We start from the raw sequence: 17392 nt of genomic DNA on the forward strand, positions 1-17392 counted from the left end.
CACTTTGCAGGTACTTTACAGAAGTCAACTCATTGAAATCTGTCATGTGTGTATTCTTTTCTTAATATGTACCTTGGAACTCAGAGTTAAGTTATTTGCCCAAGATTGTATGTCCACTTCGTGGCTGACCACCAAAACCCTGGCACTAGTTGGCCATTTGAACTTGGACAAGTTTCTTAGCCTCTCTGGGTACCAGTTTGCTCAGTTCTGAAATGAATCAACTAGTTAGATGATCTGTGAGGAAGTTTTCCAAAGAGGAATTAAGGAAGCTAATGTTTATTGAGCACCTTCTATGTGTTAGATGCTTTACATAATTATCTCATTTAATGTTCTTAACAGCCCTGCAGGGAAAGTAGTATGTTTTTTTGTTTATCGCTTGAGGAACTAACAGCACAAGTTATTTACCACTCAGCAGTCAAAGGAATCTTTTTAAACCACAAATCAGATTGTATTACTCCTCTGCTGAAAACATTTCAATGGCTTCCCTTTGTACTTGGAATAAAACTAAATCCCTTTCCCTGCCCTTCCTCTAGCCCACCACTCTCCCTCCCCGTCATGTTCCTTTGGCTGTTCCTGAAATGACTGCCCCCTTCTGACCCTTTCGTATTTCCTCTACCTGTGAATGTTCAAGTTTCTTGTCAGTCAGGTCTTAGCTAAAATGTCACCTCTTGCCAGAGGACTTATTCATCCATTGAGTCTAAGGTTCCCTTTCCTCCTACCTCCCCATCATTCCATTGCTTTACCTTGTTTTACATTTTTCATAGCACTTACCACTACTTGAAATTATCTTTCTTCAGTTTGCTGTCTTACTCCCCCATTAGAAACTAAATGTCATTAAGGCAGGCACTTTGTCTGTCTTGTTGATTGCTGTATGCCCTGTGCCAGGCATTAATCCCGTGGATGGATAGAGAGAGGAATGAATAAGTGAGGCATGGTAAGGTCAGTTCACTTGCCCAAGGCTTTGCGGTTCTAAGGGTCTGAGTTAGATTCCAGAATCCTGAAGATTATTAAATAATGTTCAGGAGAACAGACTGATCTTACTGGCCTGCCATCAGTGCACAGGTCCTTCTGTAGGTGTATAGCACCATCAGAGAGAGGCTGCTCCTTTCTCCATAATGCAGCACATAAAAGAAAAAGAAAGGTAATGATCTGCCAGTTCCTTCTCTTCATTGCAGAAAGAGACAACGGGAAGACTCTGATGTAGAAATGGTGGAAGATGACTCCCGAAAGGAAATGACAGCAGCCTGTACTCCCCGGAGAAGGATTATTAACCTCACCAGTGTTTTGAATCTCCAGGAAGAAATTAATGAGCGGGGGCATGAGAGTACGTAAGTTTGGAGGTCTCCCTGGGACACTCCAAGTGCCTGAACTGCTGACATTAAGTGTTTGGAAATGCAGAAAGTATTTATGTTGTCAGGATGGCCACTACAGTGTGCTGAGGAAACCTCCCTTCCTTTACGAACTCATAGCAGCAGCAGCAGCTTAAAGACAATTTTCAGCTGGGAGAGAAGGGGAAAAAAATAGCCTCTTTTCATTTTGTTTAGAATTAATTGGTATCTTCATTATACCATAAGAGTCTGAATAAAGCAGTCATGTAAATAATCTTCATTTCATTCCAGTCTTACTAAAAGCAGAGTAATAATCAGCAAAATTCTTATTCTGTGGCCAAGATGGGGTGTGGTGTGCTGAAAGTGCACAGCTTTTCAAAGTAGCCATGGATTCAAATCCTGGCTCTACCACTTGCTACTGTGCAACTAATGACTTTACCTTTCTGTGCCTCCGTTTTTTCTTTTTTTTTTTTCTTTTTTTTTTTTAATTCAGTTTTATTGAAATATATTCATAAATCATACAGTCATCCATTGTATACAATCAACTGTTCACAGTATGATCATATAGTTATGCGTTCATCACCACAATCTATTTCTGAACATTTTCCTTACATCAGAAAGAATCAGAATAAGAATAAAAAATAAAAGTGAAAAGAGAATACCCAAACCATCCCCCCATCCCACCCTATTTGTCATTTAGTTTTTACTCCCATTTTTCTACTCATTTTTTTTCAATTTTTTAACTTTGTTTATCAAAAAATTAAAAACAAACAGGCAAACAACAACCAAAAAAACCCCACAACATTTCAAACAAAGCAATGGATTAAGGAAAACAAATAACCTAAAATAACTACTTTGCTTCCAATATGTTCCTACCATACCCCAAGAAAATTAATAAACCATGTCCAAACAGAGGAGTAAGAAAAACAAATAATCTAAAATAACTACATTGCTTCCAACATGTTCTTACCATACCCCAAGAAAATTAACAACCCCTAAGAAAACAATGAAATAAGAGAAAAAAAAAACCTAAAATAACTCTATTGCTTCCAACATGATCTTACTATATCCAAGAAAGTTTACAAACCATAATCATTCCTGAGCATTCGCATAACCTTGAGATTACCCTCCATAGTTTATCTGTTCTTATTAGATTATCATTCCCCCTCCAATAATTGGTATCTCTAGGTCCCCTACATTCTACAGTATAAAACATTGTACATTTTTCACAGAATTCACATTAGTGGTAACATACAATATCTCTCTTTTTCTGCCTGGCTTATTTTGCTCAGCATTATGTCTTTTTTTTTTTTTTTTTTTTTTAATCTTCATTTTATTGAGGTATATTCATATACCACGCAGTCATACAAAACAAATCGTACTTTTGATTGTTCACAGTACCATTACATAGTTGTACATTCATCACCCAAATCAATCCCTGACACCTTCATTAGCACACACACAAGAATAAAAAGAATAATAATTAGAGTGAAAAAGAGCAATTGAAGTAAAAAAGAACACTGGGTACCTTTGTCTGTTTGTTTCCTTCCCCTATTTTTCTACTCATCCATCCATAAACTAGACGAAGTGGAGTGTGGTCCTTATGGCTTTCCCAATCCCCTTGTCACCCCTCATAAGCTACATTTTTATACAACTGTCTTCGAGATTCATGGGTTCTGGGTTGTAGTTTGATAGTTTCAGGTATCCACCACCAGCTACCCCAATTCTTTAGAACCTAAAAAGGGTTGTCTAAAGTGTGAGTACGAGTGCCCACCAGAGTGACCTCTCGGCTCCTTTTGGATTCTCTCTGCCACTGAAGCTTATTTCATTTCCTTTCACATCCCCCTTTTGGTCAAGAAGATGTTCTCCGTCCCACGATGCCAGGTCTACATTCCTCCCCGGAAGTCATATTCCACGTTGCCAGGGAGATTCACTCCCCTGGGTGTCTGATCCCACGTAGGGGGGAGGGCAGTGATTTCACCTTTCAAGTTGACTTAGCTAGAGAGAGAGAGCCACATCTGAGCAACAAAGAGGTATTCGGGAGGAGGCTCTTAGGCACAACCATAGGGAGGCCTAGCCTCTCCTTTGCAGCAACCGTCTTCCCAAGGGTAAAACCTGTGGTAGAGGGCCCAACCCATCAAACCACCAATCCCCTATGTCTGTGGTCATGTTAGCAACCATGGAGGTGGGGTAGGCGAATACCCCTGCATTCTCCACAGGCTCCTCAAGGGGGCACTACATCTTTTTTTTTTCCTTGTTTTTTTTTTTTTTTTTTTTTTTAACTTTCCCTTCTTTTTTAAATCAACTGTATGAAAAAAAAGTTAAAAAGAAAACAAACATACAATAAAAGAACATTTCAAAGAGACCATAACAAGGGAGTAAGAAAAAGACAACTAACCTAAGATAACTGCTTAACTTCCAACATGTTCCTAGTTTACCCCAAGAAAGTTACCTAATATAGCAACATTTCTGTGAACTTGCTCCTACTATATCCATCAGAAATTAACAGACCATAGTCATTCCTGGGCATCCCCAGAACGTTAAATAGCTTATCTGTTCTTCTTGGATTATTATTCCCCCTTCCTTAATTGCTCTCTATTGCTAGTTCCCCTACATTCTACATTATAAGCCATTTGTTTTACATTTTTCAAAGTTCACATTAGTGGTAGCATATAATAATTCTCTTTTTGTGCCTGGCTTATTTCGCTTAGCATTATGTCCTCAAGGTTCATCCATGTTGTCATATGTTTCACGACATCGTTCCTTCTTACTGCCGCGTAGTATTCCATCGTGTGTATATACCACATTTTATTTATCCACTCATCTGTTGAAGGACATTTGGGTTGTTTCCATCTTTTGGTAATTGTGAATAATGCTGCTATGAACATTGGCGTGCAGATATCTGTTCGTGTCACTGCTTTCCGATCTTCCGGGTATATACCGAGAAGTGCAATCGCTGGATCGAATGGTAACTCTATATCTAGTTTTCTAAGGAACTGCCAGACTGACTTCCAGAGTGGCTGAACCATTATACACTCCCACCAACAATGAATAAGACTTCCAATTTCTCCACATCCCCTCTAGCATTTGTAGTTTCCTGTTTGTTTAATGGCAGCCATTCTAACCGGTGTTAGATGGTATCTCATTGTGGTCTTAATTTGCATCTCTCTAATAGCTAGTGAAGCTGAACATTTTTTCATGTGTTTCTTGGCCATTTGTATTTCCTCTTCAGAGAAATGTCTTTTCATATCTTTTGCCCATTTTATAATTGGGCCGACTGTACTATTGTCATTGAGTTGTAGGATTTCTTTATATATGCAAGATATCAGTCTTTTGTTAGATACATGGTTTCCAAAAATTTTTTCCCATTGAGTTGGCTGCCTCTTTACCTTTTTCAGCAATTCCTTTGAGGTGCAGAAACTTCTAAGCTTGAGGAGTTCCCATTTATCTATTTTCTCTTTTGTTGCTTGTGCTTTGGGTATAAAGTCTAGGAAGTGGCCGCCTAATACAAGGTCTTGAAGATGTTTTCCTACATTATCTTCTAGGAGTTTTATGGTACTTTCTTTTATATTGAGATCTTTGGTCCATTTTGAGTTAATTTTTGTGTAGGGGGTGAGGTAGGGGTCCTCTTTCATTCTTTTGGATATGGATATCCAACTCTCCCAGCCCCATTTGTTGAAAAGACCATTATGACTCAGTTCAGTGACTTTGGGGGCCTTATCAAAGATCAGTCAGCCATAGATCTGAGGGTCTATCTCTGAATTCTCAATTCGATTCCATTGATCTATATGTCTATCTTTGTGCCAGTACCATGCTGTTTTGGCAACTGTGGCTTTATAATAAGCTTCAAAGTCAGGGAGTGTAAGTCCTCCCACTTCGTTTTTCTTTTTTAGAGTGTCTTTAGCAATTCGAGGCATCTTCCCTTTCCAAATAAATTTGATAACTAGCTTTTCCAAGTCTGCAAAGTAGGTTGTTGGAATTTTCATTGGGATTGCATTAATCTGTAGATGAGTTTGGGTAGAATTGACATCTTAATGACATTTAGTCTTCCTATCCATGAACATGGAATATTTTTCCATCTTTTCAGGTCCCCTTCTATTTCTTTTAGTAGAGTTATGTAGTTTTCTTTGTATAGGTCTTTTACATCTTTGGTTAAGTTTATTCCTAGGTACTTGATTTTTTTTAGTTGCTATTGAAAATGGTATCTTTTTCTTGAGTGTCTCTTCAGTTTGTTCATTTCTAGCATATAGAAACATTACTGACTTATGTGCATTAACCTTGTATCCCGCTACTTTGCTAAATTTGTTTATTAGCTCTAGTAGCTGTATCGTCGATTTCTCAGGGTTTTCTAGATATAAGATCATATCATCTGCAAACAATGACAGTTTTACTTCTTCTTTTCCAATTTGGATGACTTTTATTTCTTTGTCTTGCCGGATTGCCCTGGCTAGCACTTCCAGCACAATGTTGAATAACAGTGGTGACAGCGGGCATCCTTGTCTTGTTCCTGATCTTAGAGGGAAGGCTTTCAGTCTCTCACCATTGAGTACTATGCTGGCTGTGGGATTTTCATATATGCTCTTTATCATGTTGAGGAAGTTTCCTTCAATTCCTACCTTTTGAAGTGTTTTTATCAAAAACGGATGTTGGATTTTGTCAAATGCTTTTTCAGCATCTATTGAGATGATCAATTGATTTTTCCCTTTTGACTTGTTAATGTGTTGTAATACATTGATTGATTTTCTTATGTTGAACCATCCTTGCATGCCTGGAATGAACCCCACTTGGTCATGGTGTATGATTTTTTTAATGTGTCTTTGGATTGGATTTGCAAGTATTTTGTTGAGGATTTTTGCATCTATATTCATTAGGGAGATTGGCCGGTAGTTTTCCTTTTTTGTAGCATCTTTGCCTGGTTTTGGTATTAGATTGATGTTAGCTTCATAAAATGAGTTAGGTAGTGTTCCATTTTCTTCAGTGTTTTGAAAGAGTTTGACTAAGATTGGTGTCAGTTCTTTCTGGAAAGTTTGGTAGAATTCCCCTGTGAAGCCATCTGGCCCTGGGCATTTATTTGTGGGAAGATTTTTGATGACTGATTGGATCTCTTTGCTTGTGATGGGTTGGTTGAGGTCTTCTATTTCTTCTCTGGTCAGTCTCGGTTGTTCATATGTTTCCAGGAAATTGTCCATTTCCTCTACATTATCCAGTTTGTTGCCATACAGTTGTTCATAGTATCCTCTTATAATTTTTTTAATTTCTTCAGGATCTGCAGTTATGTCACCTTTTTCATTCATTATTTTGTTTATATGGGTCTTCTGTCTTTTTGATTTTGTCAGTCTAGCTAGGGGCTTGTCAATCTTGTTGATCTTCTCAAAGAACCAACTTTTGGTGATATTTATCCTCTCTATTGTTTTTTTGTTCTCTATGTCATTTATTTCTGCTTTAATCCTTGTTATTTCTTTTCTTGTACTTGGTTTAGGATTGGTTTGCTGTTCATTTTCTAGCTTCTTCAGTTGATCCATTAGTTCTTTGATTTTGGCTCTTTCTTCCTTTTTAATATATGCATTTAGTGCTATAAATTTCCCCCTTCGCACTGCTTTTGCTGCGTCCCATGGGTTTTGGTATGTTGTGTTCTCATTTTCATTCTTCTCTATATATTTAGCAATTTCTCTTGCTATTTCTTCTTTAACCCACTGATTGTTTCGGAGTGTGTTGTTTAACCTACAGGTATTTGTGAATTTTCTAAGTCTCTGATGGTTATTGACTTCTAATTGTATTCCATTGTGGTCAGAGAATGTGCTTTGAATAATTTCAATCTTTTTAAATTTATTGAGGCTTGTTTTATGTCCCAGCATATGATCTATTCTGGAGAAAGTTCCATGAGCACTAGAAAAGTATGTGTATCCTGGTGATTTGGGATGGAATGTCCTGTATATGTCTGTTAAATCTAATTCATTTATCAGAATGTTTAGGTTTTCAATTTCCTTATTGGTCTTCTGTCTGGTTGATCTATCTATAGGAGAGAGTGATGTGTTAAAGTCTCCCACAATTATTGTGGAAACATCAATTGCTTCCTTTAGTTTTGCCAGTGTTTCTCTCATGTATTTTGTGGCACCTTGGTTGGGTGCATAGACATTTACGATTGTTATTTCTTCTTGCTGAATTGCCCCTTTTATTAGTATGTAGTGGCCTTCTTTGTCTCTCAAAACATCCCTGCATTTGAAGTCTATTTTATCTGAGATTAATATTGCTACATCTGCTTTCTTTTGGCTGTAGCTTGCATGAAATATTTTGTTCCATCCTTTCACTTTCAGTTTCTTTGTGTCCCTGTGTCTAAGATGAGTCTCTTGTATGCAACATATTGATGGTTCATTTTTTTTGATCCATTCTGCGAATCTATATCTTTTAATTGGGGAGTTTAATCCATTTACATTCAGCGTTATAACCGTGAAGGCATTTCGTGAATCAGCCATCTTATCCTTTGGTTTATGTTTGTCATATTTTTCCCCTCTGTCTACTAATATCCTTTATTGTACCCATACCGAATCTCTTTAGTACTGAACCTTTCTCCAAGTCTCTCTGTCCTTTCTTTGTTTCTCTGTCTGTAGGGCTCCCTTTAGTATCTCCAGTAGGGCAGGTCTCTTGTTAGCAAATTCTCTCAGCATTTGTTTGTCTGTGAAAAATTTAAGCTCTCCCTCAAATTTGAAGGAGAGCTTTGCTGGATAAAGTATTCTTGGCTGGAAATTTTTCTCACTCAGAATTTTAAATATATCGTGCCACTGCCTTCTTGCCTCCATGGTGGCTGCTGAGTAGTCACTACTTAGTCTTATGCTGTTTCCTTTGTATGTGGTGAATTGCTTTTCTCTTGCTGCTTTCAGAACTTGCTCCTTCTCTTCTGTGTTTGACAGTGTGATCAGTATATGTCTCGGAGTGGGTTTATTTGGATTTATTCTATTTGGAGTTCTCTGAGCATTTATGATTTGTGTATTTATGTTGTTTAGAAGATTTGGGAAGTTTTCCCCAACAATTTCTTTGAATACTCTTCCTAGACCTTTACCCTTTTCTTCCCCTTCTGGGACACCAATGAGTCTTATATTTGGACGTTTCATATTATCTATCATATCCCTGAGGTCCATTTCGATTTTTTCAATTTTTTTCCCCATTCTTTCTTTTATGCTTTCATTTTCCATTCTGTCATCTTCGAGGTCACTGATTCGTTGTTCAACTTCCTCTAGTCTTGTACTATGAGTGTCCAGAATCTTTTTAATTTGGTCAACAGTTTCTTTAATTTCCATAAGATCATCCATTTTTTTATGTAGTCTTGCAATGTCTTCTTTATGCTCTTCTAGGGTCTTCTTGATTTCCTTTATCTCCCGTACTATGGTCTCATTGTTCATCTTTAGTTCTTTGAGTAGCTGCTCTAGGTGCTGTGTCTCTTCTGGTCTTTTGATTTGGGTGCTTGGGCTTGGGTTATCCATATCGTCTGGTTTTTTCATATGCTTTATAATTTTCTGTTGTTTTTGGCCTCGTGGCATTTGCTGAACTTGATAGGGTTCTTTTAGGATTTGTAGACCAATTGAAGTCCTTATCTCTAATTTATCAGATCTACAGCTTCGTGGAGTGCACTTTCTCTAACTAACCAGCAGATGGCGTCCACGAGCCACCTGTTCTCCACAAGCCAGTTCTCCCCTGCTTAGCCTTTTTGGTGAGTGGGGGAGTGAGTCTTGTGGGGTCCAATTGGTGTACCAAGCTTGTGTGTGTAGTTGGTGTTGCCTGCCCTGTATGGGGGCGTGTTTCTGGGCAGTCAGGGGGGGGGGGTGGCTCTAACAATCAAATCTCCCTCGTGATCCTAGAGTTTTAAAGCTGCTGCAATAGTCTAATCCTTCAGTTCAGTCCTGCCACAGTTTGTCTCTGCCACTGACCCACAATTCCTTGGTATTGGCGTATGGCTCCTGAGACTTGCAAGTGGGCCCCTCTTCCAGGCCGTGCACCCTGGGTCCTCTGTTGAGGGATGACTGTGCTATGTCACAGGTGAGTGCCGTCCCCCCAGGGCAGTTCTGGGCTGCTGGGCTGTGTAGGGAGGCTCCCAGTCTGCTGAAATGCTGGCTGAATGGGGCTTTGTTAATTCACACTGCTCTACCTTCCCAACTCTGGGACAATCAGCTGAGGTTGCAGGGAAGGCTAATGTCCACGCCCAGTTTTGTGGTGTGTGCCTGTTATTTGAAGCACTTCCGTCACACTGGGTTGTCTGGGGAAGTTCTGGGTTATGGGGCTGGCGATGGGCAGGAGTGTTTCCTGTCCACCAGGATGGTGGCTGTGAGCGGACACCCCCCTTTTCTTGGGAAGTTTTGGTGTTTAGTGAATTTTCTCAGCCACTGGATTATTGCGTTTTGTCTCAGAGCTCTCCTAGTTCTGCTCTTGACTTGACCTGCCCAAATAGCAAGTCTTTGAAGTTTTCTGTATTGGGCTTCTTAGAGTAATTGTTTTAGAAAAAGAAAAAAGGATTAAAAAACAAAAAAACAAAACAAAACAAAAAAAAAACGGGCCCTCCTCAGGGATCTAATGGGTTATTGAAATGCTAAGAGACAAAGCAACCAGGGCCATTAAGGAAAGGTCCACAGGGCAGAGAGATCAGCTTTTCTTCAGGATTTCCATATGCGCCTCAGGGCCCTTCCCCTTTCTGTGTTCACCAGAACTCCAAAAATCCTCTGCTTTTATTTTGGAGTTTTTCGTGTTGTTTTTTTTCTATGCCTGTCTCCTCTCTGCTGGGCTGGCTGCTCTCAGATTCTCTGGTGTCTGGTCTCAGTCTATCTATGGTTGGAGTTTGAATCAGTAGAATGAGTTTCCGATAAGGGCTGCCACTGCAGTTCTCCCTTCTCCTTCCTGGAGCTGACAGCCCCTCCTCCCCCGGGACTGAGCCTGGCAGGGAGGGGCGCGGGTCCCCTGGCCGCAAAAACTTACAGATTTCGCTGATCTCAGCAGTTCCACGTTTTCATGAGTGTTGTATGAAGTATGCCCAAAGTCAGATTGCTCTGTGGTGTCCAGTCCACGCAGTTCCTGGCTTTCTAGCTACTTTCCTGGAGGAGTAACTAAAACATACAGCTCACTAGTCTGCCATCTTGCCCCCCCTCCCCGTTTTTTCTTTCTTCTCATTTTTCTAAAATGAGATTAATTTTACTCATCGTAAAGGTTGTGCTCATTAGAGATTTAAAAAACAAAACAACAACAACAACAAAAAACTACCTCTTGGGGGAGAGTAAGGAGTCAGTAAATATCCTAAACATAAAGTTTAGTAATAAGTGATTATCTTTTTCCTTAGAATTAACTTTTGTAGATATCTGAGTATAGAACAATATTTTGGTCCCTGTTACTTTGAAACTAACTTTATGGTTTTAGGAGTTAAAAGGGGGCTAGTCACCTCCCAGGGATGACCTGACCCTGTGATTGAGATGTGTAACAGTGACTTGACTATAACAACAATCCTGACCCCTCCGTATGAGCCAGACTGTAATGCCCCAAGTACAGACAGCTCTGCACTTGAATCTACGTAATTTAGTCTTTTCATTTTTCATCTTGCAAAATGTATTTCACATTGCAAAATGTATTTTAAGATGTAACAATTAGGATTAACTTTTAAAAGAAATGGATACCTAAGGAGGAATTTACTACCTGTTTTAGTTTCCTGGATGCTAAAGCAAATAGCATGCAATGGGTTGGCTAAAGCAACAGGAATTTTTTGGCTCACAGTTTTGAGCCTAGGAGAAATCCAAAATCAAGGCTCCAGCAAGATGATGCTTTCTCCCAGATGGCTGTGGCGTTCTGGGACTGGCTGCCGGCAATCCTTGGTCCTTGGCTTTCCTGTCACATGACAGGGCACTTGGCAGCCTCTCATGGCTTCTCCAGCTTCTAGCTGCTCCCTGAGCAACAGGGTGTAAGGCCTGCCCCCTCCAAATGCACCTGCCCTTTTCACATAAATGGGTGGGGCCGCTGTCTTGGACCAAGCAGATCTCTTTCATCCAGATCTTGGCTTCCATGGTTCTGCCCTTGAAGTCATTCTTCCTTCAATTTGTCCCTTCTCTGTCCCTTTTAGTCCAGGCTGGCCTTGGTTCTACTCATACAAATTTCACAAAACGTTGTTGCCTTTGTGTGCAGTTCACAGGGGTCCAAACCATCTGATGATAGAACCTTCACAGATCCTTACTGCATAACTGCCTTTCCAATCCTGACTTCACTGAAATGGCTGACTGGATCCAGTGTTCATTTAACCCTCTTGGGACCTTTCCCACTAATCCTTAACCTTATAAAATAACTGCTTTTAGCTCAACGGTCCTCTTAAAATATTTTTCTGTCTCTGTTACTACTTGTCTGAGTAAATTCAGGAGGGCTTCAATTTGCCTTTCCTTGTTCATTCCCTCTTTTTTTTTATTATTATTATTTTTTAATATTCTGAACCTTTGTCTACTTGTGGGAAAACTATACAGGGAATAGTAAAACTTCCTGTTACTAAGATTTTTCCAGTTGTAAAAGTGACTGCCAATTGACTTCTAATTTTTCTTTCCATGAAGCTTTGCTTCAGTTGCTTTCGTCCTTATTTATTGACTTTCAAACTAGAAGCTTTTGAAGCAATTTTAAAATAATACAGAAAGGGTGGGCTGTTGGGCTGTTACTTGATTTATTTAGAAGTCATCCTTATAGTAGTTTTAATTGGCAAACTCCTTCAGATTTGGAATTTACCAAGTTTTCTTTAAGTGTTTGTATCCCTCACACAAAGCGTGATGTTTAAAGTTGGAATTTCAGTAAATTTCTGAGTAGCGTCCACTGTTTTCAGTGTAATGTAAAACTAGCCTGCACGAGTTTGGTCAGGTTTGGAGTCCATTGCTGATGCTAAGTTAATGACATGAAATGTTCTAAAATTGTATATTCATACATGTTATCTCTCTTAATTCTGCAATAGTCTTGTGAGGGAGGAATGCAGATGCTTTATCCCTAGTTTAAAGATGAGGAAAACAAAATGGAGGATGGAAAGGACAGATTTGTCGGAACATCCCAACAATCAAAAATGGGCCCAGGTGCCTGCCTTGTGTGATGGTAGGTTGTAGTAGCATGGCCTTCACACAGGAAAGCTAGCCTAATATTTATAGCAAAACCAAGTCAGTTGCCTATGGGACAAACACATCCTGTTATTCTGATCCCTGAGACTGAGGCCAGTGTTTTTGGTCATCTGGCATAGGGTCTGTGATGTGGGGAGTGGAAGGAGCACTTGTTCTGGAACCAGAAGAACTTGTCTAAAGGTCCTGCCAGCTGTACCATTCAGTAGCCAAATGGGAAATTTGTTAACCTTTTTGGGCCTCATTTTCCTGATCTATAAAATGATGCTACTAATACAGCCGTTTGGGGAGCTATTGTGATGAACACCTAAAATACTGTGGGCATACTTTGTCAGCTCCGAGGCACTGTTCAAGTGGAGAGGCCTTTGTCATGGGCCCTTCCTGTAAGAATTGGGCTTCTACCGCTAGCCCCAAGCTGGGGGAAGCTAGTTGTCTTTGAGTTGAATTCCATACAGGGTTTTCTCTGAAGACCAGATTTGCTGGGGTAAGCTATTCACCTTAATAGACCAACAGTCTGCCTCCTGGTGGATTTATACCCTTGGCCCAGGAAAGAACTAAGAATACTTTCTTTCTAATGACATTCTTAGTTGCACTCATTTCTGTGATTATTTGATCAGAGTGTTGTCTGTGCAAGGTATTTCTTCAGCTCACTGTCTCATCCTTGGTGCCCATAGGTGCCTGGCTTATATGCTCAGTGAGTATTTGCTGAAGGACAGAGTGAATGAGGGAGAATTGCAGCCTGGGGTTGAAGTCCTAAATCTTTACTCTGAAAGGACATCAAGTTGAACGTTCAGTCCGGCAACTTTCTTGAATCTGGTAGATTTACCACATTCCTAGAAAGCACCCATTCAATTTACAAATGAAGTTAATTTTGTAAGACCCAGCATCCAGTCAAGCATTCCATGGTAGGTTCATCTCAGGGATTATTGGTGACTGAATTTACTCATTGCTGGTCCCATAATTTTGATCTATTAATAATCAGGGCAAGGAATATCATAAATTATTTGCTATATTCATTTAAATGTAAAAAGCATTTGCTTCCACATATTCACTACTTAATTTCATTTTCCTGGTCTTTGGTGAGTAGTCCTCAGTCTAAATATACATCTTCTTGTATGGTTTGTCACCAGATGTCCGTTTCTTTTGGTTCTTGAAATCAGTCACGAAACATTTATCATGTATCTTCTCTGTACAAAATGCTCTTTGCCAGACCCCAAGTTAGAAAGTGAGATGAAAGAGCCATGATCCCTGCCTTGAAGGATACCATGTTGTAGGGGGAGGATTGGCTAGTAAATAACTGGCTACAACATAAGGTGTAATGACAGAAATACTGTAACAAATTTAGAGGCCCAGTCCAGCCAGAATCCAGAGAGGGCTGATGAGATCTGCCTGAGAGGGCTGGAAGGGTTTCTTGATCATCTCAGGCAACAGCAAAGATACCATAGGCTGGTGTACTGGGTGCCAGAAGGCAGTTCAGCAGGGTACAGGATCTGCTCCTTCTGTAAATGGTCAATGGGAACTGGAGGACTGGTTGCCCTTACTTCAGGCTTGCCTTTACTTGCTACACACTGAGACCCAAGGCCTGGGTTGTGAGCTCAGATGTTTGGTTTAGCTTTGAAGTGCCGAAGGATTTTGTCCCATTTTGCTGTTGGCAGAACAGAGGGAAAACGCCCACAGACTTCTAGTGTTTTGGGGACATTTAAAGTAGGAATGAAATGCAGGCCCTTTAAGTCCTATTAAGAAGCTGTGAAGAGGTCCCTGAAACCTTATGAAACCTGGTAGAGAGAACCCTGACCTGTCAGTCTTTGTTCATTCACTGCCTGGATGAAACAGTAAGTCTGAAAGCCCCGTGTTTGGTGAACAGCCTCCTCCTCCCTTCCCTCCCCTTGCTGGCAAGGCCGCATTTCAGTAGCTATGGATGCGTCACAGCATTCCATGAAAAATCTGTGTGGAAAAATCTCTGACCCTGTTTTTAGTGGATTAGTTAGACTGCTTTCTGTTTCCTCCAGTGCCTCATTATTCAAGATTATTTGATGTTCTCCAGCCTTTAAAATAATAATTTCCCACCTACACAGAACATTCTGTAGACACATTGAGTTTCCAGTGGGAACGGGGGAATGCTTACTTTTTTAAAATGAAGAAAATACGCTTTTTCTTATTTGCAGGGGTGGTTGTTGCAGAAATTAGGTAACAATTTGAGGATTCACTTTGGGTACCCAAGCTAAAAATATGTAAAAGTTGAGTAAAACTGTGATGTATTAGCTTTTTGCTGTCCTATACCCATGCCCTGTTGCCTCCAATCCCTTCCCTCTCCCTTTTTATGGTTCACAAGGGTGGTATTTTTACTTCTTTCATTAAAAAAAAAATCATACAGAAATATATACAGATATATTGGTAAATGCAAAACCGTATTTATAAGATATTTGTAAAATCTAAAGAAAAAATAAAGGAACACTTGTTTAAGAAACAGAACATTACCATTACTTTTGAAATCTTTTGTACTTTTTCTCAATACCATCCCTTTCCCTTGTCCCATAGAGGAAACTACTACCCTAAATTTTGTGGTTATTAGTTTTTTATTATAATTTTGCTGCCTATATGTGTATCCTTAAAAAAATTATTTAGTTTTATAAATTTTAAATTTTATTTAAGTGAGATTATACTATATATATTTTTCTGTAATTTACTTTTATGTATTTGTATATTTTATCTTCCTAAGATTCATCCATCTTGTTGCATATGGCTCTGTTTTGCTTTTTCTGCATAACAGATTGTACTTCATGAATACACAGCTGGTCTATTCATTCATTTTATCGTTGAAGGCTATTTGGAGAATTCAGATGGCCTAAACCCCTATCCCCTTCTCACAATGCTCCCCACAATTCCCCATTACTCCCGCAATGAGTAGATCGATATCTGGCACACTTGCTGGGAAGCTCTGCTCTAGAGTATATACCTAGCAAACTCACTTAGAGCATATACCTAAGAAAACGATGCCAAAACGTTTTCCAAAGGGTTTGCATTCATTTAACATGCCCACCAACAGTGTACAGAAATTTCAGTTGCTCTACTCTTTCCCCAGACTTTTTACCAGTTTGGTGATTGTGAAATGGTATCTAATGGTGGTTTTTATTTGTATATCCTTGTTTACTAATAAGGTTGGGTATGTATATTTCCTCTCCTATTCAGTGCCTGCAAGTTTTTGTTGGAATTTTGGTCTTTTCTAACTAATTTTAGAAGTTGTTTATATATTATAGATTGTAATCAGTTACATGAAAATATCTTTTCTCAATTTATTACTCATCTGTTAGCTTTTTTTAATGAAAACTTATTCTGTGAACAGAAGCTCTGAGGTTTAATGTAGGCAGATTTACTTAATCTGATTTTTTTATAGATTGACTTTTTCATCCTATTTAAGAATTCCTTCCCTTCTCTGGGATAATTAAAGATATGCTCTTATATTGGCTTTTCAAAGTAATTACACTTAAGTCTCTAGTCCACATGGAATTGATTTTTTTGTGTATGATGAGATTCACATTTTCCATGTGAATATGTAATTGTTCCACAATACATCATTATCAGTTTTGGTTTTACCCATATATTATTTGCTCTTAATTCTTTCGCTTATACCTTGCATAATCTTCCTGAAGTACATCCTTTAGTGGGACGTTTGAAGGCAAACTCAAGCGTTTTGCTGTCTATTTCATCCTTTTTTTAAAAATTCAGTTTTATTGAGATATATTCACATACCATACAGTCATCCTTGGTGTACAATCAACTGTTCCCAGTACCATCATATAGTTGTGCATTCATCATCCCAATCTATTTTTTTATAATTCATTTTTATTGAGACATATTCACATACGATGCAATCATACAAAACAAAGCATACATTCAGTTGTTTACAGCACCCTTATATAGTTGTGCATTCATCACCAAAATTAATTTTTGACATTTTCATCACTGTGGTCCATATGGCTTTCCCAATCACATTGTCACCCCTCATAAGCTACATTTTTATACAATCTTCTTCAAGATTCATGGTTTCTGGGTTGTAGTTCGATAGTTTCAGGTATTTATTGCTAGCAATTCCAATTCATTAGAACCTAAAAAGGGTTATCTATATTGTACGTAAGAATGCCCACCAGAGTGACCTCTCGGCTCCTTTTGGAATCTCTCTGCCACTGATGCTTATTTCATTTCCTTTCACATCCCCCTTTTGGTCAAGAAGATGTTTTCCATCCCACGATGCCGGGTCTACATTCCTCCCCAGGAGTCATATTCCACGTTGCCAGGGAGATTTCACTTCCCTGGATCTCAATCTATTTTTGAACATTTTCCTTACACCAGAAAGAATAAAAATAAGAATAAAAAATGAAAGTAAAAAAGAGCACCCAAATAATTCCCCCATCCCACCCTGTTTTTCATTTCATTTTTGTCCCCATTTTCCTGCTTATCCATCCATATACTGGATAAAGGGAGTGTGATCCACAAGGTTTTCACAATCACAGTGTCATCCCTTGTAGGGTACATAGTTATACAATTGTCTTCAAGAGTTAAGGCTACTGGATTGGAGTTTGATAGTTTCAGGTATTTACTTCTAGCTATTCCAGTACACTAAAACCTAAAAAAGGATATCTGTGTAGTGCGTAAGAATGCCCACCAGAGTGACCTCTCAACTCCATTTGAAATCTCTCATTTTTCCTGGTTATAAAATTCTAGATTGGCAACTATTTTCTCTTTGCACATGGAAGACATTATTCTATCATTGCCTGGCTTCTGTTGCTCTTGAAAATTCAACTATTTTGTTACTTTATGGGCAATCTCACTTCTGTCTGAGTGCTTTTAAGGTCTCTTTGGTGTCCTGCAGTATCTCAGTGTGTCAGGTACGGATGTTGTTTGGCTTCTTAGAGCTGAGGCTTAGTGTCTTTAATCACTTCTCAGATATTCTCAGTT

The 17392-nt window shown here is 39.1% G+C and overlaps 1 protein-coding gene across 2 annotated transcripts in view; it reads left to right on the plus strand.

The window, feature by feature from the left end:
• Positions 1-17392, plus strand: part of MLH1 (mutL homolog 1) — a 57954-nt gene that overhangs the window by 28173 nt on the left and 12389 nt on the right. For both annotated transcript variants that reach the window (XM_037847179.1, XM_037847188.1), the window contains one exon: positions 1176-1324. In XM_037847179.1, the coding sequence (XP_037703107.1) occupies positions 1176-1324 (149 nt within the window). The remainder of the gene's footprint in view (positions 1-1175; positions 1325-17392) is intronic.

The sequence above is a fragment of the Choloepus didactylus genome, chromosome 1 (genome assembly GCF_015220235.1).
Source record: "Choloepus didactylus isolate mChoDid1 chromosome 1, mChoDid1.pri, whole genome shotgun sequence".
In the NCBI taxonomy this organism is placed as follows: Eukaryota; Metazoa; Chordata; class Mammalia; order Pilosa; family Megalonychidae; genus Choloepus; species Choloepus didactylus.